Source organism: Heterocephalus glaber, unplaced genomic scaffold, assembly GCF_053883595.1.
Source record: "Heterocephalus glaber isolate CG9 unplaced genomic scaffold, H.glaber_assembly_v1.0 deba00001600, whole genome shotgun sequence".
Classification (NCBI taxonomy): domain Eukaryota; kingdom Metazoa; phylum Chordata; class Mammalia; order Rodentia; family Bathyergidae; genus Heterocephalus; species Heterocephalus glaber.
Window position 1 is genome coordinate 40,952,948 of NW_028258372.1, and position 27,902 is coordinate 40,980,849.

At 58.6% G+C, this 27,902-nt stretch overlaps 1 protein-coding gene across 4 annotated transcripts; it reads left to right on the plus strand.

Annotated features, from left to right (window-relative positions):
- The first annotated feature begins 181 nt into the window (after positions 1-181).
- Cntn2 (contactin 2) lies at positions 182-27,902 on the plus strand. 4 transcript variants are annotated; one of them, XM_087193982.1, is made up of 23 exons: positions 182-441; positions 3,416-7,003; positions 11,368-11,512; positions 11,618-11,793; positions 11,995-12,090; positions 12,410-12,619; positions 12,871-12,970; positions 14,233-14,408; positions 14,776-14,912; positions 15,278-15,419; positions 16,766-16,916; positions 17,020-17,147; positions 17,401-17,576; positions 17,904-18,024; positions 18,781-18,939; positions 19,342-19,491; positions 21,112-21,182; positions 21,555-21,730; positions 21,936-22,048; positions 22,592-22,778; positions 23,075-23,187; positions 23,376-23,675; positions 24,046-27,902. In XM_087193982.1, the coding sequence occupies exons 2-23, from the start codon at positions 6,922-6,924 to the stop codon at positions 24,153-24,155; spliced, it is 3,219 nt and encodes a 1,072-aa protein (XP_087050108.1). In that variant the 5' UTR covers positions 182-441; positions 3,416-6,921; the 3' UTR covers positions 24,156-27,902. The 4 variants fall into 4 exon arrangements, with proteins under 4 accessions (XP_087050108.1, XP_021098118.2, XP_021098117.2 ...); XM_021242459.2 differs by having other exon boundaries at positions 183-441; positions 6,801-7,003; XM_021242458.2 differs by having other exon boundaries at positions 183-441; positions 6,844-7,003.

Below are 27,902 nucleotides of genomic sequence, written 5' to 3' on the forward strand. Positions count from 1 at the left end.
GCTGGGCCGGGAGGGGGCGGCAGGGTAGACACCGCCCGCCCCCGCCACCGGCAGCGCAGCAGCTGCCCATGCATTATGGAAGACAGGCGCTGTGCTCGCTGCTTGGTCCTTAAATGACAGCAAATGAGGTAGAGCCAGGAGGGTGGGGACGGAAGGGGCGGGAGGGGCCCCGAGGAAGCCATCTCCGGGGCCCGAGCCTGGCTGAGGACCGGAGCCAGCCAGTGAGCGGAGGCGGGGAGAGGGAGGAGCAGATCTTGATGCAGAGATGCTGCAGTGGCTCCGGGAGCGCACACAAGCGCGCCCTCTCTGCCGCCACCACCGGACAGCCAGAGGCTGAGGCCGGGGGGCCGGGCAGCTGCCCGAGAGCTGGCGGCCGGGCCGCCGCAGCTCACCGACCCAGGCAGCATCCGCCTGCCCAGCCGACCCCTTCCTTCACTGCAGGTAGGTGCCAAGCGCTTTTGTTTCTCCATCCCAGGGGCTTCCTGGGAGCTGGGAGGGCAGGGGCTCGTGCTTGGCCCCTAAATACCCCACTTGTGACTTGGGAGGGGGCAGAGGCAGACAGGGATGCCCACCTGGTGGGGAGGGTGGTCTGACTTCTCACCCTGGCCCCAACCCGGCCACCGGACTCACAGCTCTCCTCCACCCTGTCTACATGGGCGGCGTTCTCCAGGCCGAGCCTGGCTGGGAAGCTGCCCTTGGGAGTGTGTCCAGGAATTCAGCTGGCCGGCCGAGGCACCTCCCTGAGGACAGGGCAGGGGTGCCTGGGCCCACCCTGGGATGCCAGTGCAGTGCCAGGCTGGTCTGTGGGGCCAGGCCCTGGGCCCTGGGCTGCCCCCAGAAGCCCTGGATAGAATGGAGCAGAGCTTCTCAAATTTGAGGTCACCTGCAGGCTTCCTGTGCAGGGTGACCTCTTTGCAAAGTCTTTCTTCAGTTGGACAGAGGGCGAGGCTGTGGAAGAGAGAGGAGAGAGTGGAGCACAAGTCTGGGCCGAGGCCTGTCCAGGAGCTGAGGCTCAGGCAGGAGAAACTGAGGCAAGCCACTCTCCACTGTGAGAGCCTGGAACACTGGGGCTGCACTTCCTTCCCTTCCCCTCCCCCTTGTCTTCCCTGCCACTGCTGATCTCTCCCCCTCAGCTTCTCTGGCAGGAGGGAAGGATTTTCTCAAAGTTTGGCTTTCCCGGGGGATCTAGAAGGAGTACCTGGCACCCAGCACCATGGGTCTAGGTAATGGGCCAGAAGGGGGGAAGCAGCGAGTGACCCTGTGAGTGACCAGAGCTGAATCCTGTCACCTCCTCCCAGAGGAGCTGCCAGGTCCAGAAGCGAGGGCATCAGATGAGGCAGCCCCTGTGCCAGGAGAGCCTCCTGTGCTGCACCGGGCAGACGTGGGCACCCCGCTGGCCCCTCTGGCAGGGGGCTGAGCCTGTGTCCCTAGGGAACAGCTGTCAGTCAAGGTTGTTTGGGGATTTGGGAATCTGGCCTGAACGGGGGGAATAGGCTGCACCTCCATAGCCCCTGCTCTGGGCAGGGTGGGTTTGAGCCCTTTTCCCTCTGCCCAAGAGGAAGTAGGAGAAAGAAGAGCTCAAGAGCCTTGGGCCAGAGGGCCCCTCAGTCCCTCGACCCCTCAGTCGCTCTGGTGCCTGTTCCCATGTCCCACCCAAAGGGACCTGACACGGCCCAGGAGGGCAGGGGCAGCAAAGAGCGGGGATCTGTGGAGACTCCTGCGGGGGGGGAGGCGGTGGCCTGGAGTCAGCACATGCCCCTCTCCCGGCCTGGGCAGGCAGAAGGGAGTTCCGCCCCCAGTTAATGGCTTCCTGGCCAAGCCCAGGCAGAACCACAAGGCAAAAGTCCCTCCAAATGTCCCGCAGGAGTCCTCCAGTAACCGGAGGCAGGAGACGAGGCGGCAGACCAGGGCCCCTGAGCTGATGGTGTCAGAGTCACTGAGGTCCCCCTACCACCTCATGCTCCCCCCACTAAGTGGCAAGGGAGCAGAGGGGCCGGGGAGCGGGCACAATGCCCTCAGAGGTGGGTGTGGCTGGAGGGCCTGAGCTCTCCCTCCAACTCTGCATCTGCCCGACTCAGTCCCTCACTTCCCTCCCCGATCACACAGATTCCTCTGGCTCCAGCCCCCAGGCCCCCTGCCCGCTCCCCCTGCCTGATTGCCTTCCCCATCCAACTCCACACCTGCACCTTCTCTGCCAGCCTTCATGCGAATGGAGAGTGTGGAATGGGCTCCGAGCAAGTGTGTACAACAGGACCGCAGTGTGCGCGCGCGCACACACACATGCACATGCACACACACTTGGCCTCTTGGACTTGCTCCCAGGGAGCAGGTTCACACCCCACGGTCTCCTCTGCCTACCTATGAGGTGGGCTGGAAGATGCACTGTCCATGTGCCAGAAACATTTTCAAGCCAAACGTTGGTGAGAAAGTACATTTCAAAGACAAACTCTAAGCCTAAGTGTGGGTGGTGTTTGTATTTTGGGAGGGATTCCTAGGGCAGGACCAGGGTATCAGGGAAGAGGGAAGAACGGGAGCAAAGTGCACCCCAGCGAGGCAGAAGCGATTTAGGTCAGACTGAGGGTGACACTCCCCGAGCAGCAAGATGAGCCACAGGCCACCTCCTTTCAGCTGGTGACTAAACATGGCATAGAGGCCTGGGGTCTGGCCCAAGGTTAGAGTCTCGCTAAGCAGAGGTTGGGACGGACAGCCCTATAAATTCCTCCCAGCCTCCAGTCGTCCTCTCTCAAATGGCTCCTGATTGTGACTCGGGAATCCGAAAGACAGCGTGTTCTCATTTCTCCCTGCACGCTGGAAGTTTCCCTTCCTTCAGGAGGACCGCTTTCCCCAACTGAGACCAAACTCCCAGGGCTGTTGCTACCCTGGAAAATTCCTGGAACTTCTGTGGGCTCTGTATCCCGGCTGCTACCATCCTGGAGGGAAGAGGGCCTTTCTGGGATTTAGTGAGTCCTTGCTACAAAATTGTGCCCAGTTTCTTTGTTTACCAAAGAGGATGCGAACAAAAGCAAAAGCATGTAAGGTTCTCACCTCAAACCCAAGCCCGTTCCTTCCTAGGATAACTCAGCCCCAAGTGCACCTCAGCCCTTCTCCTCTCAGGAGCCACTGGGTCCCCACTTAGATGTGCCAAGACCCGTCCAGGGGCGCCCACCTAGGCAAAGCCTTCTGGGTCTCCTCCAGCAGAGTCCCGTCCTCTCGATGTCTGCTCACCCAAAGACCACAGGGCTCCCCAGCAGCCAGAGGATGGCCTTCCTGCCCTGCAGTCCTCTCTGCCCTGAGCCCACCTGCAGGAAACTGTCTGGGCCCTGGGGAGGGGTCCGCTCTCAGCCGAGACAGAGTGACCCACAGATATCGCTCTGCTGATGCGTGAGCAAAATTTCTTCTTGATTTGTTTCTTCAGCAACAACTTGAAACAACTGTCCTTGCTCCTGGCTTCTTGAAAAGGAATCCTTCTGGGGCTGAGGGTGCAGCTCAGTGACCGGGTGTCTGTCTAGCATGTGTGAGGCGTGTGTGATTCTCAGCACCACAAAAAAGAGTGGATCCTTCTTCCAAAGCCCTCACTCACTGCCCAGTGTCACACCCGGAACAGGGCAGGCAGGTGGGAAAACCAAGTCCAGTGACGGCTTAATTCTCTCCCCTTCTCCTGCTCCCTGCTCTAGAGGTGTCTCTGCTGGAGAGGCCGGCACTGGAGGGTCAGACTCCAGGCTGCAGACCGGGCCAGACCCCCCCACACTCAGACAGGTGCATGAGCCGAGTCACTGACTCTGGGACGGCACAGCAGCACCAGGGCCGGGGCCCAGGGGAGACCGCTGCAAATCCAAAGAGCCTGCAGGGAGACTAAGGAGGAGCAGGGGCAGCGTGCAGAGCGGGACTGGGTGGTGCAGCTCCCCTGTCCCCCACTTGGGGCCTCAGAGCCCCCTGTCTCACCCATTCCTGTCCTAAGAACCTCTCCAGCTGAGGGCAGCAGCCTTGGGCATCACCAAGACCTCTCAACCACAGTCCCCCCCGAGCACCCCAGCTGCCCCCACCCAGCCCACCACAGAGCCCGGTCCTCCCAGAGGATGGAGGATGACAGAGCTGTCCTAGGCGGCAGTCTCCATCCTAGAGACAGGACAGGGTACCCACCTCTGCCATTCTGTCCTGCCAGGCAGGAGGTAGAGGGTTGAAAAGGAGAATCTGCCCATGATCGTGTCCCAGCTGGGTCCCCCCCCACCCCGAGCACACAGTGTAATGGACGATGCTCCCATGGGAGTGTCCATGTGCCCCAGCCTGGGGCGGCTGCTGGTGCTTGCCTAGGTCCTTCTACCTGTGGGATGCTAGAGGAGGAAGGCACCTGCCCTGGAGGTGGCGGGTGTGCCAGCGTCCTAAGCTCGTGTTAGTAAGGCCAAGTATGACAGCGGCAGTAAGCCTGACTCATGGATGAGCAGTTCCTGGAGACATTTGAGGGCTGAGAGCACACTGAGCCCTAAGGTCTGCTCTTTCCTGAGCACTTGCACTGGGCCAGGTATGACCCTAACTTCATAATGCCACAGTTCCTTAAAGTGGGTCCTACCCACCCCTCCCCATTTTTCAGATGGGAGACTGAGGCTCAGTTATACTCTGAGGCATCCCAAGAGGCAGCATTTGGAGGAGTGTTTCTCTTATCTCTGACTGGCTCCACACAGGGGTCCTTAGCTCAGGAAAGCCTGTCGTGCGCTGGAGTCTAGCTCACAGCCTGCTGTCCCCAGCTGTCCCCAGCTCTCCCCAGGCCCTTTGTTTCCTGAGCTCAGAACTTCAGCCAGCTCCCCTGTGCTCCTGAGCCCCTAAGTGGTGGGTCCCCTCCTGCACTGGTACCTCACAGGACCAGCCCCCGATGGTGCCAGCCTGTGCCCGACTGTGCCAGCCTGTGCCCGACTGTGCCAGCCTGTGCCTGTACCCCTGTGCCAGGGCAGCTGGCCTGGGTGAAGCTGGGTAGGCTCAGGGCTGGGGGTGGGGAGCAGCTCTGGGCCTGGTATAGCTCCACTCAGCCTTGCTCCTGACAAAAAGCCTCCTCCACCCTGGGCATTCTAGAATGTGTCATAGGGCAGATGGTATGGGGAGATGAGTGTCGATGAGCTGGTGAGCACATCTTACAGCCACTTCTGGTTGGAGAGGGACCCCCCTAAAGGCTGTATCTTTATCACCCCCTCCCCTGTGCCCAGCACGGTGCCTGGTACATGGTTAATACATGAGACAATGAAATGGATGCAGGCAAGACTATATGCCAGCTCCCTCACCTTCAGGAGCACTGTGCGTTCGTGCGTGTGTGTGTGTGTGTGTGTGTGTGTGTGTGTCCATCCGTCTGTGCCCACCTGCTTCTGGGAACATGGAACCACAGATGTTCTCCACCAGCTAAGTGTGACACACAAGTACCACCTCCTCTGTACCAGGCACCGCTAGAAACAGCGATACCAAGATGGACGTGGCATGGCCTCTCCCCTGGCGGAGATCACCACCTTCTAGTGGAGGCATCAGCTTCATGGGCAGGGCACCAAGAGTCTCCTTGGGATCAGAGCTGGAAGTCAGACATGGTGTTGAATTATACCCATGTGATCCCCACAACTTCCCATTCTGGGGAGGAGCAGGCTGAGGCAGGAGGATTGCAGTTGGACGCCAGCCTGAGCAACTTAGTGAGACCTTATCTCAAACTAAAAAAAAAAAAGTTAAAACCCATCAGAGCTGAATTCCAACTGTGTGCAGAGGGGCACGTGTTGGGCTCTTCCCAGCAGGGCTGCTAGGAGAACAGGGTCCCACAGGGGAGGCTGTTCTGCCTAGGAAGGGCATCACAGGGGACAGAGGTGGTGTCGGGGCCTTTGGAGGGGCTGGGAGCACCAAGTCTGGAAGTGACAGTGGCAGGGCCAGGGAGGAGCGGTCACCCTGGGAGGTGACCCGGGGCACCCTTCTGGATTGTGAAGCTGGAGCCTGGGCAGGGGCATCTGCTCACCGCTACCACCCTAACTCCCCATTTCTCAGCTCTGCCCAGCCTCCCTGGCCACCTCCTCCCTGGCGGGCCCTGGGGCCGCTTCTCTCCCCACCTCCAGTCCTGCAGGTGCCGGCTGCGTTGTTGAGGAAGCAGCAGAGGTCGTGAGTGGTCCCTGTGCCTGCAGAGCTCTTTGAGGGGATAGTGCAAAGGAGGCGCAGCTCTGTCCATCCGAGTCCCGGTGTAGTCAGGGTGCAGGCTTTGGAAGCTCCGAGGCTACCTAGGCTTCTGCTGCGCTGATAGAGGGAGGCTTCCTTGGGGCTGCATTAGCCTTGGCCTAGCAGGTCTACAGGGCTGCTAGCCCATCTCAGGACTTGGTTGTGCCAAGCATGAAATGCCTTACCTGGCGAGAGGGTGTGGATAAATCACGAGACCCCTCTTCACTGCTAGAAAAATGAGGTGGTCCTGGGAAACTTAATGCAGCTCCCAGAAGCACCTTTTAACCCCACCCAGGTGGCTGTGGGAGAGAGGTGTGGGGAGGAGTCTGCCCTGAACCCCAGCGGCCCCACCCAGCCACAGCCCCGGCTCCCCTCTGGGCTCCGCACCAGAGCCATGACCAGAGCGGCAGGTGCGTCTCGCCTCCCAGGGGGTCCCCGCTCTCACTTCCTGAGCCTACCCTGCTGGCTGGAGGGGCAGCGGGAAGCAGGGCAGAGCCAGACTCCCTGGGGCAGTAGGAGGCCCTAGCCCTGGAACAGCTCGGAGGTAATGGCTGAGGGTCAAGGATCTGCGATTCTGGCAGCAGCCGGTACGGAATGAGAGCCTTGCTGACCAGAGGGCCCTGCGCCAGGCTGTGCGGCCTCGCCTGCCTGCTCAGCGCCGTCTCCTCCCAGGTGCTTCTCAGCCTCCAGCGCCCCGGAGCCAGCCTGAGGCTCCTCCCCTCGGATCCCCCTGCACCTTGACAGCCCACCATGGGGACACGCCCCAGGACCAAGCCACACCTGCTGCTGCTGCTGCTGCTGCTGGCCACCAGGGCCCTGGTCTCCTCCCCAGGTAAGCGGGCTCATCTGGGCTCCGAAGGGTGACTATGTTCTCAAATCACTGCTATGATTTGGTGATGATTATGCAAATAATTGCCTCTGCGTTGCTGTAGGGCCTAGATTTCTGAGGCCACTTCCTTGCTAAAAATTCTCATTTGTGGATCTTACCTGACCTTTGAGGTTAGGAGTGGAAATGAATCTTTGTAGTGCTGTAGATGAGCAAAGAATGACCCAGAGAGCCCAAGTGGCTTACTCTGGGTCACACAGCAAGATTATGGCACAAGGCTCTCAGCCTGGAGCTGCACCATTTGTGTGTGTGTGTATGTGTGTGTTGTGGTACTGGGGATCAAACCCTGGGCTCACACCTGCTAGGCAAGCACACTACTACTCTTCCCAGCCCCTAGAGCTGGAACTTTAAGGCTGCACTGTCCCCCACAGGACTACAAAGCCAAGGTCAGTTCACTTGAACAGTGATGCCCAGATCTCTAGCCACACTTCAAGCGCCCATGGTCACCTTGGGTTGCTCACAGTCCCCGGCACAGGAAACAGCAATGATGCCCCAGAGCTCTGGGAGCTGCCCTCTGGGGACCAGTGGAGGGGAGCACCGAGCTGAGCTGAGGCAGAGCAGAGGAGCCTCGATCTTGTGCTGGTGCTGAGCTTGGAGGAGAGAGGAGGAGGGAGGTGAGACACAGGGCTGAGACCTACACTGCTAGAGCTGGGGCAGTGTCCAGGCCTGCGGCTCAGCAGAGGCTGGGGGGCTGCTGCTTGGCCTCTCCCCTGAGCCTACCACGCCCCCTCCCTGCCTGGCTGAGCAGGCCTTTCTTCTTCCCCTAGAGAGCGCCCCAGCAGGGAACACTGAACCCAGTACCCACCCTCCCCATTCCCAGGGTTCTCAGGGCTCAGGCTGCCTTCAAGGTTGAGCCAGTGTGCTTTGGTCCCTTGCGCCCACTGGCACACTTCCAGATGTTCTCATTTCATCCTCGCTGCCTCCCAATCTCGCACCCAACTCGAAGAGGCTCCTAGGAAACAGGGCTGACCTCGAGTGGGGATCTGGGGCTGCACAGAAAGGAGACACAGCCTGAGGGCAGAGGAGAGGTGCCTGGCCTCCTCAGTGGCCCCTCCCTCAGGGACAACTTGGTGCTGGACCTGCCCCATCCTAAGCAAGGAGTGTGGGAAGCACCCAGGGGCCTCAGGCCCATTGTGAAGGGTCCAGGACCTGCATCTCCAAGAGAGAGAAGGAGAGAGAGAGAGGTGCCAAATGTCATCACTGGTCCCCACCCTTGCCAGGAAGGTACCTCAGCCCTTGTCTTTCTTGCTGCTCTGCTCTTGGAGTAGAGCTCTGGGTTCCTGGTGCTCTGATCAGGGAAAAGCAGGAAGATCAACGAGGCGCCTCCTCCCTTCTGTGCTCTCTAAGCCCTTCCCCTTCGAGGCTCCGGATGCCCGGATCCAAGGAAAGAGTTACCAGGACAGGGAATCAGGAGAGAAGCTGTGACCACGAGGAACAAGGACAGCAGGGAGAGCTGGCTTTGCCTGGGAGTGCGTGTGTGTGTGCGAGTGTGTGCATGCACACATGTGTGGAAGCTGCATGTGTAGGTGGGTGTGTATGCAGCTGCAGAGGAAGTGAGGGTATGTGGTAGTGTCTGTGGACGTGGATGCCGTGAACCTGGAGGGGTAGGGGTGCGGCATGGGGAGATAAATGTCTGGAAGGGCCCCCAACACAGAGCTGGGCTCCCCACTGCCACCCTTCCGGAAGCACTAGGCCTTCCCTACAGCCCGGGCTCCGGGCCCACTCAGCTGCCCAGCACCACCCAGAGGGATTCCGGGAGCTGCTAGTGATTCTGATTGCTGACCTCTGGGACGGAACAGGACCCCTGGTGGTTCTGATGGACACCGTGGCATGGTGTGCATGGGTGTAATCCCAGCACTCTGGGAGGCTGAGGCTGGGGGATTGCAAGTTCAAGCCCACCTTGGGCAACTTAGAGACTCAGTGAGACCCTGTCTCAAAATAAAATATTAAAAAGGGCTGGGGATGCAGCTCAGTGAGAAGGCCCTGGGCTCCATCCCCAGTACCACAAAAAGAAGAGGCAGAGGGAGAGAGAACAGGACAGGGAGAGGGAGGGGGAGAGGAGGAAGAGGAGAAAAGGAAGAGAAAGAAGAATGCTGGCCAAGGGCAAAATCTCCTGGTCTGCTTCTTGCTGTGCGGGGCAAGTCATGGAACCCTTTCTAAGTCTGTTTCCACGCTGGTAAAATAAGAAAATGTCAAGAGTTTACAGGAAGGAGCTACGGGCTCATGGTACCTGATAAAGAGCAAAGGATTGAGCAACAATGTCTACTTGTACTGTTTCTTTCATTTATGTATTTACTATCAATAAATATACTATCCGTGAAATCACTCACATAGAAGAAATAAGTCTACACGGCCAGGCGCTGATGCTTGTGCAAGGAGACGCATGCATCTGGCCCACGGGGAGCTTAGAGAGACGTGTGTGTGTGTTATGCGTGTATGTGTGTGTGACACAAGCATGCAGGTGAGCGATGTGGCAGTGTGCACACGCGGGTACTGGCTAAGTGTAAGGGTGTGCATGCAGCTGAAAGCAGAGGAGAAATTTTTCAGGAAGAAAGAGTCTCCAAGCCTCAGTATGCCTGGGCCCCAGGCGGCCCCACCACCCAGACAACTTGGAGAGTTGCTATTGTCTGAGGTGCTCCCCAGCATCTTGCTGCCTCCCATCTTCCCTCCCACTCCCCTCCCGGTGGTCCCAGCTGTGTGTGGGGGGTCTCTACCCTCCACCACCATCATTAACTGGGGATTAAGCTGGGCTAACAGCCCAAAGGAGATGCGCTGGGCCCTCCGAGGCCTGCGGTGGCAGTGAGGGAGGGGCTGGGTGTGAGGAGGGTCCAGGACCCCTGTGTCGCCCCTTCCTGGGAGCCCTCCCTCCTCCCTCATTCTGAGAGCTGCTGAACAGCTGCCCTCAGCCTCCAGGGGCCAGGCCGGGCCTCAGCTGCAGCATAGGGCCCATCCCTGGAAGAGGCTGGTGGCTGGGTGCACCCCGAAAGGAGGCCCTAATTGATTACCGGCCCCTCCCCTCTGTGATCCGCCAAGGAGGGCTGAAGTGAGCTGCACTGAGAGGTGCCCCCCCCGTGGCCCGTCAGGCTGGCAGGAGGTGTGAGGTGCTGCCCCCTCCATACTGCTGAGGCAGGATGGTGGTGGTGGTGCTGAGAGAGAGGCATCTGGCCAGACAGGGCTGCCGCGCCAACTCCGTCTTCCCGTGTGACACCCATTGGTTTAGCAATTTCAGGAAGCCTGAGGTCCAGACCCGGCTGTGTCACAGGCTTGCTGTGTGACCAAGTCATTCCCTTTACTGAGCCTCTTGAGGGGTGACTGGGATTTTACGAGACTGCCACCAGTCCACCCGCCCTCCATCCACCCTGTCAGCCCTTCCTTCTCCCCAGGCCCCACCCCACCCACACGCGGGGCCAGCAGACATTTGCTGACCACTCTGCCCTGCACCAGCTGCCTCGGCAGCGCTCGGGTGAATCTTCCCGCAGGGCCCGGGAGGTGAATGCCTACTCTTTCCTTTCACAGGTGAAGACACTAGGGCCCAGAAGGGGACCACAGCTTGCCCCAGAAGGCCCAGCCTGGCCTCCTACCAGAGCGTGTTGCACTGGGCTGCTCAGCCCCCAAATGGCACAGACTCTAGGGACACACACCCTTGCTGCCCCTCTTTCTGTGCAAATGCTGTACCACTGAGCTCAATGCCCCAGAGAGAGACAAGGGCTCGCTAAGTCACCCAGGCTGGCCTCAAACTTGGGGTCCTCTTGCCTCGGCCTCCCAAGAAGCTGGGTTTACTGCCTGCACCACCATGCCCACCTCAGAGGAACTCTCTGAGGCTCCCCTGAGTCCCCCAGGGCTGTAGCAACTGCTCCCGCTGTGAGGGTCCCAGATCCTTGGTCCCAAACCACTATTACGGCATATGGCATCTTGCAATGTCAGTTGTCTGTCTCCTTGCAGTCTTCGAGGTCCCTCAGTCTGTGTCTGACTCATTTCAAAGCCCAGTGCCCCATATACAGCAGGTGCTTAATACCTGAGGGTAGTGTGTGTGATTGAATGAGCTGACTTGACCAGTGGGGGCCTGCCCAGCCTATTAAATTCAATTTTAAGTTAATTAAGATTAAATTATCTTAATAACTCAATTCCTCAGCTGCATTAGCCACACTTCAAGCTCTCAGTAGCCACAAGTGGCCAGTGCCCGCCATATTGGACAGGGCAGAAAGTGGAACATTCCCATTGTCCCAGAGACTTCTGCTGGATGGCACGGGCTGGAGACCAGGCTTCAGCTAGCCCCGGGCCCTGAGGACTTGCGGTGTTCCCATCTGCAGCTTGGAATTTAGCCCAGGGATCCCCAGCCGCCTTTGGGCCTGTCTTTGAAGACCAGCCTCTCGGCCTGCTGTTCCCAGAGGAGTCCACAGAGGAGCAGGTGACCCTGGTGTGCCGGGCCCGGGCCAGCCCGCCTGCCACCTACAGGTGAGGCCCCTGCAGTTGGTGCTGGGAGGCCCTAGGGAGCCTTGGTTTCCCCTCCTGTCGGCCCTGTCACCAGGTCTGCAGCCCCTCCTCTGTCCTCTGTGGCAGGTGGAAGATGAATGGCACAGAGATGAACCTGGGACTAGGCTCTCGTCACCAGTTGGTGGGGGGCAACCTGGTCATCATGAACCCCACCAAAGCCCAGGATGCTGGCGTCTACCAGTGCCTGGCCTCAAACCCCGTGGGGACCGTCGTCAGCAGGGAGGGCGTCCTCCGCTTCGGCTGTGAGACTTGGGGAAGGACCAGGACACTGAGGGGAGGGCAAGAGGGGCGGGAAAGGTTCCCGAGGGACAGGTGACACCCTCAAGCTTGGCTTTCCTACCTTACTCCACACTCACTGATGACCTCCAGCTTTCCTGTGGAGGATGAAGCGGGGAGGGGACCCGGCCTGGAGGATGGTGCCTGAGCCCCATCTCTGTCCCCAGTTCTGCAGGAATTCTCCAAAGAGGAGCGAGACCCAGTGAAAGCCCACGAAGGCTGGGGGGTGATGCTGCCCTGTAATCCACCTGCCCACTATCCAGGTGAGTGGGGGTCCTGGGGATGGGGGACATGGGAAAGGCTTGGATGCTCTACAGTGGAGGAAGGATGAAATGAGAGGTGGCAGGTGACCCTAACTTTAAGTGACTTGCTTCTGCCATTTTCTAGCTGCCCCTGAACGTAGGTCCCAAGCACCTAGCACTCTCCAAGGACAGATCAGAGTCACATCTCCCCACAGCCCCAGCTCTGAGCACAGGGACTCTCAGGGCAGGGTTAGAAGATCACTGCCAGCATGTTGGGGTCTCACCCAGATCAGCCCTGAGCCCAGCACTCCCTGGTTTCCTCAAACTCCCCACATCCTAGGCTTGTCCTACCGCTGGCTCCTCAACGAGTTCCCCAACTTCATCCCAACGGACGGGCGTCACTTCGTGTCCCAGACCACAGGGAACCTGTACATCGCCCGGACCAATGCCTCCGACCTGGGCAACTACTCGTGCCTGGCCACCAGCCACATGGACTTCTCCACCAAGAGCGTCTTCAGCAAGTTCGCACAGCTCAATCTGGCTGCAGAAGGTCAGGGTCTCTGGGGGGGCGTGGCAGGAGGGGGGAGCCGAGAGGGAAGATGGGGGTCCCCTTTGGAGATGGTGAAGGGCCTCAGAGCCTTGTGCCAGGCCCCAGAATGGGAACAGTGGCTCCTGAGATCCCACCCGCTTCGCTGCCCAGTGGCCCGAGCACCAACAGGGCTGCGATGCTGGGGTCCTGAGTGCAGGAGCTGCCCCGCCGTGGAGTCACTGCCTGTGGTCTGCAAGACCCTCTCTCCCCAGATCCCAGGCTCTTTGCGCCCAGTATCAAGGCCCGGTTCCCTGCAGAGACCTATGCGCTGGTGGGACAGCAGGTCACCCTGGAATGCTTTGCCTTTGGGAAGTGAGTGATGGGGTGAGGGTCCCCAGGGTGGGACATAGCACCTCAGGGGCATGGGGAGGGCGGGCAAGGTCACGCACAGCCAAGTTGGCCCCTTGCAGGGCCCGAGGGTGCTGAGCACTCCCTGCAGGTGAGGCACTTCTCACCAGGGGTTTTAAGTGTATGGGTCACATGGTCCTGTGGCCACACGTGCAAGCTCTGACAGTTTGAGGAATATCCATGCTGCAGGCTGATGTGGACCCCAGTCTTCCAGGTTCAAATCCCACCTCTGCCACTTGCTGGCTGGGAGACCTTGGGTAAACTACCTAACCTCTCTGTGTGTCAGTTTACTCATCTGTAAATGGTGATGATAGTAGGATAATAATAGCATCCTCGAGTAGGTTAAATGAGTTAACACATATACCATCTGTAGAACAGCGCCTGGCAGTCAGTAAATACTTTATGCATGTTAACAGATATCTACTTTTAAAATTACAACAGAAGGGGTTATCTTTCTTGTTCCCCAGGACAAGGACTCACTGGAATGGGACTAGGCAATAGCAGATGCTCAATAAATGTTTGTGGAATGAATTTTTAAAAAGTGATTTGTGCTTCGATCTCTCATTCCTCAAATATGGGGCTGCTGCTCTGTGAAGAGATATTAGGCCTGCAAAAACGCCCATGAAAAGCATATGGGAGGACAACACTGACTCTCTGATTCCTAATTAGGCATGGTGGCTTGCCCCTGTAATCCTAGCACTTAAGGAAGCTAAGGCAGGAGGACCACAAGTTCCAGCCCATCCTCGTCAACTTAGTGAGATGCTGCCTCAATTGTTTTTTTAAATAAAGAGCTGGGAATGTAGCATCCCTAGGTTAGATCCCAGTACCAAAAACCAAACAAAAACCCCACCGATCTGCAGTCCGTTTTAATGCACAGATTACTAATAGCTAAAGAGACTTTCAAACGTGGGCTGAAAGGACAGGGAAGGCCTACAGGCTCAAGTGCCCGCCAGCCTCCGGGGACAGACCAGCATTGGTGGCTTCACGCTGTGGCAGGGGACAGGCGAGCCAGGAGCCCTGCTTCTGGTTCCTTTCCCACTTGGATTCCGAGCCTACCTAGGAGAAGAGCAGGAGAATCGCCTGGCGCCTCTGTCCCCTCCCAGCTTCCTGGTCCCCTGCCCAGCTGCCCAGCAACCCCAGAAGGGCTGGGAGTCTGGTTCTCAGCAGCCCTGCGTGCGGAGGCGCACCTGCCCAGCCCACCTCCCTGACTCAGTCTCCCCCGCCAGCCCAGTCCCCAGGATCAAGTGGCGCAAAGTGGACGGCTCCTTGTCCCCGCAGTGGGCCACCGCCGAGCCCACCCTGCAGATCCCCAGCGTGAGCTTCGAGGACGAGGGCACCTACGAGTGCGAAGCGGAGAACTCCAGGGGCCGTGACACCGTCCAGGGCCGCATCATCGTGCAGGGTACGGGGGTGGGGGGCCCTGGGCTAGGAGAAGCCCCAAAGCTGGTAGGAGCCCTCTCGCCCCAGGGCTGCCCCGGGTATGGGATCAAAGAGGCTGCGGCTGCAGGGGCCAGCTCAGAGCCTCAGCCAGGCGTGCAGGAAGCGCACAGGAGGCTTCAGGATGACCTAAGCCGCTGAAGCAGCCGCCGGGACAACCGCGGAGCGCAACTTTCCCCTCCTTTTCCCCTTCTCCCCTTTGTCTTCTCCATTCCAGGATGCAGGGAGCCCCCTCTGCTGTCTGGAACAAGTACTGCAGGCTTGCGATTATTCCGTTCTAAGCGTCCGGCTGCTCCCTTTCATCTCGGGTTTCTCTCCCTTGCTCTCTACAGCGCAGCCCGAGTGGCTCAAGGTGATCTCAGACACAGAGGCCGACATAGGCGCCAACCTGCGTTGGGGCTGCGCGGCCGCCGGCAAGCCCCGCCCCACAGTGCGCTGGCTGCGGAACGGGGAGCCCCTGGCCTCCCAGGTAACCCGCCCCACCCCCCCGACAAGCCCCTCCTCTGCTCAGCGGGCTCCCTTGGCACCCTAATGCCTCCCCGCGCCCTAGCAGCTTCTCTGGGGCGATCGGGTGGATCTGGGCGTTCTTCCGGCAGAGTCACATGGCCACAGGCTGGGCAGCTGCACAGAATCCCAGAGAGCTGGGTGTGGGGTGTGGGCCTCAGTCACCTGGCCCTCTGACTTCAAGGGGGCCTGGCAATCTCAGCTCCTGGGCTTCCAGGTGTCTCTGAGGTAGGCCTGGGTCCGTGAGCCCCACCCCAAGGCACTGAGCCTGGCGCCTCCCCCTCCCCCTCTCCCTGGGCCTGATCCCCTGCCCCGCGCTGCCCTGGCCAGGGCTCGGCACAGAACCGGGTGGAGGTGTCGGCCGGAGACCTGCGGTTCTCCAAGCTGAGCCTGGAAGACTCGGGCATGTACCAGTGCGTGGCCGAAAACAAGCACGGCACCATCTACGCCAGCGCCGAGCTGGCCGTGCAAGGTACAGGGCCCCGGGGAGGGGACCGCAGGTGGGGGCGCCAGCGTTCTGAGTCTTGGGCTCTCTAACATCACACATACTCACGCACGCACACAAACACACCCGAAAGCCAGTGCTTGCCACAGAGAAAAACATGGCAAAAGACATCGCCAACCATGTTGATTAGACCTGTGTTTGACGCAGAGCCTTCAGCACTTGGCCTTTGGCAAGCTGCTTACTGTCTCTGCCTCAGTTTCTCAATTTATAAAACTTGAGGAGTGAGCACCCTGTCTGCATCCCACTGCCACAGGAGTGAGACGACAGAGGCGGAGCATACAGGGTCTGCCCTTCGTGTGATAGGTGCCCACCCCTCGACAGTTACTGTTAATGTTTAGTTGTGTGACTCAAGGCTGCTGAGCCCCACTTTGCCCATCTGTAAAATGGGTACATTGCTACCTACCACTTTAAGTTATAGTGAGGCTTAACTAAGATTCATTCATTCACTCAACTAATACTTATTCAACACCCCCTAGAGAATGGAAACAAAAGATCACAACTCTACCTTCAGGCAGCTTACAATCCAGTAGAGGGAGAGGGACAAACACAAAATCAAATGATTACACAATGTCTGACGGCCATAAAAATGCAGCATAAAGAAAATTCAGTAGCGTGAAGGGGGTGAGGTGGGTTGGTCAGGAAAGACTTCTCACACTTGGGATGTGAGCTAAGTGTTAAGAAGAAGCCAGCCCTGTGACACTCAGGGAAATTTCCTGGCAAACATTATAGCAAGTGCAAAGGTCCTGAGGCAGGAAGAGTCTTGGCAACTTCAAAGAACAACAAAATTCAGAGGGTTAGAGGAGAATGAGTGAGGGAGAGAGTGGAGCAGTTTGTGATGGGAAAGGTGGGGGACTCATGTTTGAGCCGCTGTGAGGCATTCATACTTTTTTAAAAGATGTTCCCAGCTGCTGGGTAGAATGAAATTGCAGGAGGGAAACACAAACAGGAGGACTTTTCAATAATCCAGGCAGGCTGGGCATGGTGGCACATGCCTGTAGTTCCAGCACTCGGGAGGCTGAGGCAAGAGGATCACTGCAATTTCGAGGCCATCCTGGGCTACATACGGAGTTCAAGGCCAGCCTGAACTACATAGTGAGACCCTGTCTCAAAAAAACTAATCATCATCATCATGGTCTTCATCCAAGCAGGAGATTTAGTGGCTGGCTGGGGCCGAGCGGTGGCAGTGGGGTGCCGGAAGGTGCTGCACTCTGGACGCGCCCTGGATGTGGGGCTCCAGGAGCCCCTGCATTGCTCTCTGGAGGTGTTCAGAGGGCCCAGCACACGACCACGTGACACCCACCCCTTCCTTCCAGCTCTGGCCCCGGACTTCCGGCAGAACCCCGTCAGGCGCCTGATCCCCGCGGCCCGGGGTGGGGAGATCAGCATCGCCTGCCAGCCCCGGGCGGCGCCCAAGGCCACAGTGCTCTGGAGCAAAGGGACTGAGATTCTGGTCAACAGCAGCAGGTGCCGCCCGCCTTGCTCCCGGAGCCACGCGCCCCCCTCTTCCGGGTCTCCCCTCGTGTGACTGTGACCCCAGTGGGCCACATCTGCCTTGTCCTTGCTGCAGGCTGACAGTGACGCCAGATGGCACCTTGGTTATAAGGAACATCAGCCGCTCGGACGAAGGCAGATACACCTGCTTTGCTGAGAACTTCATGGGCAAGGCCAACAGCACGGGCGTCCTGTCTGTGCGAGGTAGGGGCTGAGCCTGCCAGGGCGTCCTCCCAGCGTCCCGCTCTGCTTCCGAGTCACCCCAGGATTCAAGATCAACCCTCTCCAGTCAGTCCTGCCCCAGCTCACAGGGCGCTGCGGTCAGGATGTCCGTCGGTCACAGTGCTATGCAGGGCAGAGCCTCTTGTCCTACTGTGTATCCCTCCCTGGGCTTTCTCCTCCCCCTAGACACCCAGAGGCCTTGTTTGCTATTCTTTTTTCAAAAAATGTTTTGCAGATGCAACCAAGATCACCCTGGCCCCCTCCAGTGCTGACATCAACTTGGGTGACAACCTGACCCTACAGTGCCATGCCTCGCATGACCCCACCATGGACCTCACCTTCACTTGGACCCTGGATGACTTCCCCATCGACTTCGATAAGCCTGGGGGCCACTACCGGAGGGCCAGCGTGGTGAGCCCCTTCCCTCCTTGCAGCCAGACGGGGGCGCGCTGGGTCCCCAGCCGTCCCACCCGAGGCCCCTCCACAGCAAGCTCACCCTTAGGTTAAGGGCCAGCCAAGGACCAGGCATTCAGGAGAGGATGAGAGGCAAACAGGATCCTGAGCGCCCAAAGGCCCTCCCACAACTGCTCTTGTTACCCTGTCCCCCAGCGCAGGGGATGTGGGAGCAGCTGCTCCCTGCCACTGACCAGACAGGACTGGACGTCAGGGCACAGTCATCCATCCCGAGCTCTGCCTGTGTCTCACGGCCCCTGGGCCACTTTCTCTGACCCTGTGCAGAAGGAGACTGTTGGGGACCTAACCATCCTGAGTGCCCAGCTGCGCCATGGAGGGACGTACGAGTGCATGGCCCAGACGGTGGTGGATAGTGCGTCGAAAGAGGCCACCGTCCTGGTCCGAGGTGACGTGGTTGCCCTCCTGTCCCCGTCCCCAGCTCCCTTCGGGGCCAGCTGTGCTGTCCTGACTCGCTTGCCTGGCTGCTGCTCTGCCTGAGAGGGGTGGGGAAGGAAGGCTTCCGGAGGGGCCCCCAAGCTGGGCCCGGCCACCCAGTCAGTACCTGCATGGTCTTTGCAGGCCTTAAGTGACTGGCATATTTTCTTCCAAAGTTAGATTTAAAGAAAAAAACCAATTCACCCAAGCCAGGCATGGTGATGCACACTTGTAATCCCAGCACTGTGGAGGCAGAGGTAGAATTGCAAGTCCAAGCCCAGCCTAGGTGACTTAGTGAGGCCCTGTCTCAACATTAAAAAAAAATTTAAAAAGAGCTGGACCAAGGAAGCAGGTCGGCGTCTGGGGTCAGTATAGAGCCTAGGGATGTAGCTCAGTGCAAAGGCCCTGGGTTCAATCCCCCAGTGTTGAAGGAAAAAAATATCCACCCTTAAACATCCCAAGACAGTACTTTGCTGGGCTCAGTCTTCAAATTTAGTGCTGGAAGAGCTCTACTGTCCACCCCTCTAAGAGTGGCCACTGTGAGCGCCCGCTGTCTAAGATACATCCCTCCCCCACACCCCACTCACTGTGACGGCCCTGGCTCCCACCGGGTATGTTTGCCGCGCCCTCTGCTGCCCTGTTTGGGTACTGCACCCGCCCAAGCTAGGCCTGAATCCCATTGAAAGAGCCCATACCTGAGCCCACTGCTCCCTGCCTCTTGGAACAGGTCCGCCAGGTCCCCCGGGAGGCGTGGTGGTGAGAGACATCGGTGACACTACCGTCCAGCTTAGCTGGAGCCGTGGCTTTGACAACCACAGCCCCATTGCCAAGTACACCCTGCAAGCTCGCACCCGACCTGCAGGGAAGTGGAAGCAGGTTCGGACTAGTAAGTGTGAGAAGGCTGGCTGAGGGAGGGGTCAGAGGGCAGGGGGCGGGGGTCAGACAGCCAGGGCTGAGCCTGGAGCTTCAGGAGGGACACGTTTCACACTCGGCTGGCAGGGAATGCCCAGGCCGGGGAGAGCGGAAGTGCAGAGAGAGTTGGCAGGAGCTCAGTCCTTGCCCTGAGACTTGGAAGGTTAGTACCCGAGCAGCGAAAATAGTCATGGGGTGTGGGGTTGCGCGCAGCATTAGCAAGGGCACCAAGGCACCAGCGCTTCTGAAAGAGCTACCGAGTGCCTAGTATATGGCCCACTCCACAAAGGCTGGGTACCAAGGAGTTTCCGCCCAGGGCCTGCCAGCTACATGCAGAGTAAAACATGCTGCCCCATGACTCCCTGGTGCCTTACAGATCCTGCCAACATCGAGGGCAACGCTGAGACCGCCCAGGTGCTGGGCCTCACTCCCTGGATGGACTATGAGTTCCGGGTGTTAGCCAGCAACATCCTGGGTACCGGCGAGCCCAGTGGGCCCTCGAGCAGAATCCGGACCAAGGAAGCAGGTCAGGGGTCTGGGGGTCCGTATAAAGCTCTCAGCAGGGCAGAGACCCTGGGCCCCCATACAGGGAACCCCAAGGGAGCAGCCATTGTGAAGTTCCAGCCCTGCTCACCAGGTTTCCGGTCCTAACAAAACAGTTGAGAAAGGTCACCAAGCTGGGACAAGTGCGGGTGCATGGATGAACTGCCTAGGCCAGATGCCTCACTTAAAACCTGAGCCAACCTTCATCTGACATGCATCTGTCATTTTTTAAGTTTAATTTTTTAAAAATGGGAAACCAAAGTTTGAAGAAGGGAAGGGTCACATTGGCAAAGTCTGGACTTGAACCCAGGACCCTGGCAGGTAGGGAGATGTCCTCCTAGACAAGCATGTGCAGCAGAAATCAGTTAATTAGAAGATGTGTGTGTGTGTGTGTGTGTGTGTGTGGTGCAGGGGGCTGGGGAAACAGCTGGTCTCTCCACACCCTTGTTTAAATGGCTTCTTTGGAGCAGGAGGAAGAAAGCAGGAAAGGGGTGTGGGTGTCTGAGCGGAAGTAGGGCAGGTGGAGGGACAGGTGCAGGCCATGAGAGCCAGGGCCCAGGGCCACAGCAGGGAATGGGGACCCTGCCTCCTCCTCCTGCCCGCCCAGACCTCAGCAGGGCATGTGCTAGGCTGGTCCTCACGTGGCCCCTCGCCATACTCCCTCCTGCTCTGGGCTGACTCTCTGGGCTCTTTCTGGAGTCTCAACTATTTTAACTCGTACCTCTCCTAAGTGGGAAATTCCAGACAGGGCATCTTCTTCAACCCTAACAACTTGAAGATGAAGGGCTTCCTTTATTCTAGCATCCCAGAGTTGATGAGCCCAACGGTACCTGTGCTGCAAAGGCACAGCGAGGGGCTTTAAAGTCCAGCTGGGCTACACATCAACTGTGTGGGCATCGGCAAGGGCACTAATGACGCACACCTCACGGGATTGAACGGCAGCCAGTTTCAGTGCTGCTTGGCAAGTGCAAGGCCTGAAGATGTCACCACCAGAGCCAAGTGAAGTTTCTGTAAGGATATTCAGAGCCCAGCCAACCTGCAGGAGCTGAAAAATACACCCTTGGTTTATACAAAAATACAGCCTTGTTTAATACTAGACAATTAGGAGATGGAATCTTCCACAGAAAGAAAAATAGTAATAAGACACCCTGGAACCCAAAAGAAATGGGGTTCTTGTTTCCTTGCTTTGTTTTTGTTTTTTTTTTTCTTCTCCATTAACTACAGTTCTGGGTAATTGATTCCCCTTCATTTAACGCAAACTGGAGTTGGTTTCTGCGTTTCAGTTTAAGTCGACACGACTGTCATTTATGCAGCACCTACTGTATGCTAGCCGTTCTCGTTCAGTTTCACTCGCGTGACAGCCTTTTAGAAAAGCATTATCTTCACCTGAGGGAGCAGGGAAGCAGAGGCACAGCAGGGTTAAGTTTCTCAGCCGGGGGGAGACACTGCTAGTAAATGGCAGAGATGGGAATTGATCTCAGGTCAGGGCCCATGCAAGGTGCCTCTGTCCTGGAGAGCTCTGCAGGCGTGGGTGCAGGCTCAGGGCTTCTGTCCGCTTGTTGCCCATTAACAAGCCACATCTGTGTCCCTTGGCCCCTGACAGTCCCTTCGGTGGCACCCTCAGGACTCGGCGGAGGAGGTGGAGCCCCCGGAGAGCTCATCGTCAACTGGACTGTAAGCCGGCAGGGACGGAGGCAGAAATATGCCTTCGCCTCTCAGGGGCCGGGCCTTGTCCCACATCCCAGCCCACTCGGCCCCCATTTGAGCCGTGTGCAGAAGGGACCGCCACCGTTCTGACTTACAGGCTGACAACTCCCTCTTGCCCTTTCTTTTGCTGCCCTGTCCCCACATCCACTGCAGGCTAAGCTAAGACCACAGCGGGCACAGGCATCCCGGGGCTGCCCCTCTTGGCAAAGGTTGGGTGGAGCCAGCGGATGGGCGGGGAAGCCTCCGCGACCCGGCGCCCATGCTGCGCTCTTGCCCTCAGCCCATGTCACGGGAGTACCAGAACGGAGACGGCTTCGGCTACCTGCTGTCCTTCCGCAGGCAGGGCAGCAGCAGCTGGCAGACGGCCCGAGTGCCTGGCGCCGACACCCAGTACTTCGTCTACAGCAACGAGAGCATCCGGCCCTACACGCCCTTCGAGGTCAAGATCCGCAGCTACAACCGGCGCGGGGACGGCCCCGAGAGCCTCACGGCCACAGTGTACTCTGCCGAGGAAGGTGGGCCGCCCCGGGCCGCCCTCTCCCCAGCCGCTTGGGGGGGGGGCACTCGCGTCCCAGCTCTGCTAGGAGCAGGGGCCTCGCTTCCGGCGGCTACCTAGTCTCCCCTCCTCCAACTCCTAAGCAGGTGCAGTCCCGGTTGGGGCCGCTCTGTGAGACCCGGGGGTGCCCCAGGGAATCCAACCCGTTCTGTATCGGTCCCCAGAGCCCAGGGTGGCCCCCACCAAGGTCTGGGCCAAGGGCATCTCATCCTCGGAGATGAACGTGACCTGGGAGCCTGTGCAGCAGGACATGAACGGGGTCCTCCTGGGGTACGAGGTGAGCACAGGCTGGGTGTGGGAGAGGAAGGGGTGCGGTCCAAGGAAAGCTGTACAATCAGCTCAGACTTCGGCTCAGACTTCAGGGAGAAGTCGACTCCAAATTCTGCCTTGATTTGGAAGAGGTCTTAGTATTACACCGCTATTAAAATAGGTTTGCGTTTATGGGTCAGCCATTTGAAGCGTACTGGGGCCCAGGGCGCTACTCCACAAGCACGAATGCGAATTTCCTATCCCAGTGGAATCCCCTCAGTCACCGGGCTGGAGCAGGCCGTGTCTAGGCTGAGCCTGGGCCCACCCTGGTCACCCTCCCACCCGCCCGTGTCCCAAGCAGTATTCTGAGCCTGGGTGCCCTGCTGGGCTGCCAGTCCCGGGGCCTCACACCCATGTGCCCTGCTCTCTGGGTGCTGGTGATGTAGCATTCAGGTTCTGAGACCCGGGACTGAGTCACAGGACTCAGGTGAGCAGGACAGGAACCGAATGGGGCTGGGGCAGGGGGACCCTGGGCTTGGCACTGGCCCCAGGGCACCCCTGCCCGCCTCAGATCCGCTACTGGAAAGCTGGGGACAAAGAAGCAGCTGCCGACCGAGTGAGGACAGCAGGGCTGGAGACCCTTGCCTGCGTCACCGGTCTGCACCCCAACACCAAGTACCATGTGACCGTGCGGGCCTACAACCGGGCCGGCACTGGGCCCGCCAGCCCTTCCACCAATGCAACAACCATGAAGCCCCGTGAGTCTGGGAGCCAGCAGGGAGGGAGGGAGGGAGTGGGGGCCTCCAGGACCACATTTTGGCCTCTGTCACACACAGGACACCTGCTGTGCCGCTCAAGCTCTGGGCTGGGCAGAGGCAAGGCTATGGGGATAGAATTCACGGCCTCACTCCCTGGATTTTCATGGGCTTTGTTTCTTAGCCAGGGGCCACAGAATGTTTGGGTGTTTTCTGCTTGGGCGGATGCTCAGGAAGGGCTGGCTGAGGGGAGGGGTGGGGGAACGGTGTGGGAGTCTCTTCCACTCCCCCTCCTGCAGCGCCTCAGCGACCTCCAGGCAACATCTCCTGGACCTTCTCCAGCTCCAGCCTGAGCATCAGGTGGGACCCTGTGGTCGCCCTCCGAAACGAGTCTGCAGTCACAGGCTACAAGGTGAGGAAGGGGCCTGCCGGCCTGGAATGGGGAGGAGCATGCAGAGCTGCAACTCATAGCAGAGGGATCTGAGTGAGGTCAAAGCCAAGGGGCTTGTGGGAGAGACTGTAAAAGGGGGCAGATGAGGTCGATGTGGAAGGTGAGCCTGGGGTGCAGGGGCAGCAACGGACTGGGGTGAGTCCTTCCAGCCTCAGGAGTCTTCAAAACCCAAGGAGGGAGCCACACAGGACTCGAGGCCGGAGCTGTGCGGGCCCCTCCCAGTGACCTGAGCAGAGCCGGGTGGAAGGCTGCTCCCCGCTGTAAGGACATCTTCCTGCAGATGCTGTACCAGAATGACTTACACCCCACTCCCATACTGCACCTCACCAGCAAGAACTGGATAGAAATCCCCATGCTGGAGGACACTGGCCATGCCCTGGTACAGATTCGGACCACAGGGCCCGGAGGGGATGGGATCCCTGCAGAAGTCCACATCGTGAGGAATGGAGGTGCCGACTTCTCCCCAGCCTCGCCCCCTGGGTTCTGAGGGTCCATCCAGACCACCCAAGCCAGGTCCAGCCCAAAGGGCAAGAAGGCAGGCAGGAACCAAAGTAGTGTGACGACTCAGGGTGCCTGTCCCGCTGCCCTCCTCCTCCTCCCTAGGGCCAGGGAAGTGAGGCTGCCTGTTCTGTGGGGTCTGGCGGGAGGCTGAAGATGAGGCAAGGCCCCAGCCAGTACTGTAGGTGTAGCTCGGAGGGTGGCCCCGGTGCCCCTGGCCCGCAGCTGGTCTCTGGTCTCAGGAAAGGTCTGGTTCCTGTCTGGAGGGCTGGGCTGGTCCCGGGCCGCACTGACTCAGCCCGTTTCTGCTGCTGGCTCCAGGCACGAGCATGATGGTGGAGAACGCAGCAGCCTGCCTGGCCCCACACCCCAGCGCCATCCTCTCCCGCTCCGTGCTGATGCTCATCCTCATAGGCTACCTGGAACTCTGAGCTCAGAGCCCTCCCTCCATGCCACAGCTGGACGCCCACCTCCCACGGACACTGCCAGCTGGCCCTGGCCCCTTCCAGATGCCACAATGGCCCAATGCTGTGCGGAGGGGCTGGCTTTACACACCTGCTTTAAACAGTACCCTTCTGTTGGAAGCAGGGTACTTCATATTCTGCCACTGAAGAGCACGACGCAAGGATTTTTTTCTTTGAATTGAGGCACCGGGCAGTGACTTCCATAATGATGCTGAGCCCACTGCCTGGGCCCCTTGAGGTCCTGGATGGAAGGAACAGGCCTATTGGGAAAGGGTTTTAATATGCATCTTCAAAGCAGCAGAGATGGCACTCTGAGACCACACGTGGCTCTGCCACCTGACAGCAGTCTTGGGCCCAGCAGGACACTGGGCAGGAACAGGCTAAAGAAGTGGGACAAAGCCTAAACATCAACCTCCTTCAGCTAAAGAGAAGGCAAACCCTGGGACCATAGCTGCCCTAGTCCCCCAAGGCGTGGCATGATGGGAACTGGCGTTGTCCTCCATGACCCTGCCTGCCCTGGTAGTTGAGACCCAGGGCCCCAATGCCCGGGGCTGGGAGCCCCAGCTCCTTTGGTGTGAGGGGTGAGGCTCCAGGCTGCTGCAGGGGGAGCTGCAAAGGGTTGAGGCTGGGACCCCTGGTGGAAGGGGTGCCTGCCCAGGCCTGAGGCATGGTCACCATCCAGGTGACACTGCCCTCCCAGCCAACACTGCCAACCCCCCCCCGTCACCCCAAGGGTGACAGAGCCACTTTAGGTGGCTGGGTGACCTAAGGGCTTGCTTTGGGGATGTCCCCCACCCTGCCAAGACCCATGCCGCACAGCCCCCTGCCTTCTCCAGCCCTGCCTCTGCCTCCTCCACCTGCAGGCCCAGCCGCAGGCCGGAGTGCAACATCCGCTCTGTCCTCCCTCGTCCTGAGGCTGGGAGGCCCCTGAGAAGGCAAGGAGCAACGTGACCCTGCCTGCTCCCAGGAATTCTCCGGAGTGCCTGGCAAGACCAGATCCCCAGACCACTCTTCCATTTCCAGAGGAAAAGGGGTTAATAAAGGGACATCCTGCCTTGAGCTCAGGGTGCGTCACCAGTCACAGACCATCAGAGCCGGAAGAGGCCTTAGAGCTCGATTTGTCCACACGCTGCCCTTCACAGATGATGAAAAGGAGGGCCAAAGAGGGTTAGGGACACCTCCAGATCCCAGCCTGACAGTGCCAGGGCTGGGGTAAGCACAGGAGTCTCCTGCCTGCCTGTTGGAGGCAGTGCTGATTGGCTTCAGCCTGGCTGTGAGGGTGGCTGAGGCCAGAGGGGGATGCGCCTCCTCCCTGAGGGTTCAGCTGGCCATCACGGTATCGGCCTGGCCTGGCCCACCTCCCAGTGCAGGCAGATTCCTGGAGACATCGGGCCCTCTTTGCCTTCTTAGCCTGGCTTCTGCTGGGAACTCAACATGCTGTGCTGGCTTGGAGGCCCTATCCCCCTGACCCTTGCTCCAGAAAGAGGCCAAAGCAAGGACAGAGTCCCCAGATGGAGGCCACAGTGGCAGTACAGCCAGAATCCCCAAAGCCTGCACTGATGGGGCCACTCATGTTCAGGGGCAACGGGATGGGCATCCGGAAGGGATCTGCCCCCCAAAGACCCTGAGCCTGTTTTCTGTAGTTTACAGTTAGAGCTCTATTTTGTTATGGTTTTTTAAACTTCTAAGTCCTGCTCTATTTTGTTGGGCAGGTTTATGTTGATGTTTACCCACTACGGTTTTTTAAAAATGTAAGCTCACACACCTTCTCCGAAGCCCCCTCATCTGCTCCCCATCCCCACATGAGGGCGCTGAGGCTCCGCTCCTGACCATTCTCCTCGAAGGGACTCCAGGTAGTCTAGCCTCCTCTCTCTGTCCCCTGCTGGCTGGGATTTGGCCTGTGCCCAGCTAGCTTCTATGCTTTGTCCGATTCTCTCCTCACTTCTCAGCTTCTGCAGGGAGGCAGGGGACAGGGGTCTAGTTCTTGGACTGGGGTCTGACCTGGCTTGGCACGGGCCGGAAGCTTGCTTGAAGAAATACAACCAAACACTTCCTTCTAATGAGGTCCATGAGGAAGAGGAAGGTGGATCTGCTGGGAGACCCAGGGAACATTTTAACCAAGAAACTCTGACCACTGTGCAGGTAGAATTTGTTTGGGGATGTAGAACTGTACTAAAGGCAGACGGTCCTGCAGCCTGAGATTCCAGGTAGAGTGCTAAGGTTTGCTGAGATGAGGTGACTTGAGGACATGCACGCTTGCAAAGCCCTCTTGCTTGGACATGTGCTTGCTTGGAGGAGCAGACTAGGCTACACAGCTTCTCAGTCTCTTCCTGGCGAGGGTCTGCTGATTTCTGTCTCCTCTGCTGAGGCGGGCTCAGGGAGCTGAGTGGGGTTCAGCCCATCCCCATGACTCAGTTCTAGGTTCCCTTCTCAAACACCAAGCCCCAGAGGAGGCGACAAGGGACACAGCTTGCCCTACAGCTGGGTGCCCAGTGAATAGCCTGAAGATGGGACAGCCAGCTAGCAGGCAGCTGTTCAGGAGGCAGGTGCCCCATCTGCACACGGAGGGGCTGGCCACAGGCTTGCCTTTGGGTCCTAGCAGTGCAGGGCAGGGCAGCTTTCTCCAGTCATCTCCAGGCCTTTGGGGTCATCGTCTGCTTTCATTCAGGGCAGGAATAACTGCTGGTGTCAGAGTGGCAGGCCATGGGGCTGGGGGTATCTTTTTATTTGTTAAAGTAATAACAGGAGAGACTGGAATGAGGTATCAGGGAAAGCTTCTGCCATGAGACCCTGGAATGAGTTCAGCAGCCTCTTGTCTAGGAACCTTTAGGAATTTTGAGTGTCGTGGAGGGGTCTGGGCCACGTGAAGTTGTGACGTAAGGGGTGGGAGATGCCTGAAGTTCTTCCAGAGCCGAGATTCTTAGAATTGAGTGTTGAACACAGGAAATCTTGGAGGGGCCATCTGCTGTGGTTGGGCACCTTACAGGAAGCCATAAAGGGGGAAGGCTCACCCCAGGGATTGTGGTTACCACCCAGTGCCTTCCCCAGTGGGCACTGCCCCTGGGCAGTCCCAAGAGCCATCCACCTGCACTCAGGGTGAGAGCCCCAAATGTAAGATGGCTGAGGATATTTGACTCCCCTCATCCCCTTCCCATGTCCAGCTGAGACTGCCAGTGGGGCTCCTGTGCCTCGGGGGACAGCAGTACCTGCACACTGGTGTCCCTAGCATAGGTGTGGTGCTGTCCCTCTAGCTCGGGTTGAACCTGGGCCAAAGAGGAATTGGAGGGTCAGAGGGAATTTTGCTGAGACTTAAAGAGTTCTGCAGAAACAGGCATTTGGTGGGGCGGGGGCGCCCCGTGGACTTGTATATATGCCATAGGCTTTGGAAGGCAGGGCAAAAAGGACAGCTGAAGAGGAACAAAAGGGGTCTGATGGCTTTGCCCAGAGCCCCAGGCAGCCTCAGGGGCGTAAGGCATTTTGGGCCTTAGATGGGCTGCACCTTATGCCAGCTTACCACCCATGTTGGGACCTTCGTAGCTTAGAGCTCAGGAACTGGCAATGCTAGGCCTTCGCTGGATCACTGACTTGAAGGATTCTGTTCAAACGGAGCCACCCCACTGGACCCGATTTTGCTCTTGTAGTTCTTGTAATGGTAGCTATTTATTGACTCTGGTAGCAGGCAGTTCTTAAATAAAGATGTTTTCTCAACCCGTT